The sequence below is a fragment of the Entamoeba dispar genome, genomic scaffold (genome assembly GCF_000209125.1).
Source record: "Entamoeba dispar SAW760 scf_1105229458377 genomic scaffold, whole genome shotgun sequence".
NCBI classification, from domain to species: Eukaryota; Evosea; order Mastigamoebida; family Endamoebidae; genus Entamoeba; species Entamoeba dispar.
Genome location: NW_001853162.1, coordinates 1 through 1137, shown reverse-complemented (window position 1 = coordinate 1137; position 1137 = coordinate 1). Strand labels below are relative to the sequence as shown.

General features: G+C 20.8%; 1 protein-coding gene across 1 annotated transcript, besides 2 other annotated features; it reads left to right on the top strand.

Annotated features, from left to right (window-relative positions):
* Positions 1 to 24: 24 nt before the first annotated feature.
* Positions 25 to 45: a sequence feature (AT_rich).
* A 302-nt stretch (positions 46 to 347) lies between these two features.
* Positions 348 to 402: a sequence feature (AT_rich).
* Positions 403 to 591: 189 nt separating this feature from the next.
* On the top strand, positions 592 to 1137 carry EDI_301620 (uncharacterized protein; the record flags this gene model as incomplete). The annotated part of the gene is made up of 1 exon (XM_001734521.1): positions 592 to 1137. A coding segment is annotated over one exon (546 nt), but the record flags the coding sequence as incomplete, so codon positions are not given.

Sequence of the window (1137 nt, the reverse complement as noted above, 5' to 3'; positions counted from 1 at the left end):
TACAAATTTTCTAACATAATCAACATTATTATTTAATATTATTATCATTCTTCAATAAATAACTGCATGATTATGATAGTTTAAATGAGTGAAATGATGAAATAATTGATTATATCCTCATTCATTTTATCTTTTTATTTGTTAATGTTTCATTCAATTCAAACATTATAAAACATTACAATAAATTATCCAAATTAATATTCATCATTTAAACAGAATCTCAAGAATTATACAATGAAATAAACAAGAAATAATTGATAATTTATTCAACATAATGAAAAAAAAGAAATCAAATTGAAATTCATTATTTTAATACATTATTTATTATGAATAATCTCCATCATTTCATTTAATTAATTAAATAATCTATTAAACAAGAATAAATAATTTAAAAGTATTTAAGAAAAGAAGAGTGAATTAATAAATGTGGTTATTGAATTGAAAGTGTTTGAATTGGATGAATTTAATAATGAATTAATAAAATGAAAAGAATAGAAGAAGAAAGAGAAGGATAAATAACATCTCATTAATATGAAATAAAATTTTCAAAATGTTTTTCAATAAAAAAAAACTTAAAATGATAAGAAAGAAATGAGTGTTGAATTACCACTTACAGGATGGATTGATATTCGAATTAATTTATCAAATAAAATCAAGAAATATTATTACGTTTTAGAAGGTAATAAATTAATGTTATACAAAGATGAAGATAAAAAGAAAGAAGTTTTTTCAATAAACTTAAAAAATGGGAAATTATGTTATCTGAGTGCAGAACAAGAAGTTATTGATCCAGTGAAAATAGAAATCACATTTGATTTATTAGAAAATGAATATTATCAATTTGAATGTAATAATAAACAAACACTAGCATTATGGATTAAAACATTATCTTCTTATTGTTGTGTTGCTGGAATTACTCATTATCCATTACACACTATTACATTTAAAAGTAATTATTGCATTCCATTAATCCTTGCTAAATGTTTTAAAATCATTGATGAATATCAATATCAACCTTCTTCTCCTTTACTTCAACCATTAAGTTTTGACCTTAACGAATTAAATGAACTTTGTGATATTAATTCAATCAAAACAATTGAACAAGCACATTTAATTATTCACCATTATATCACATCA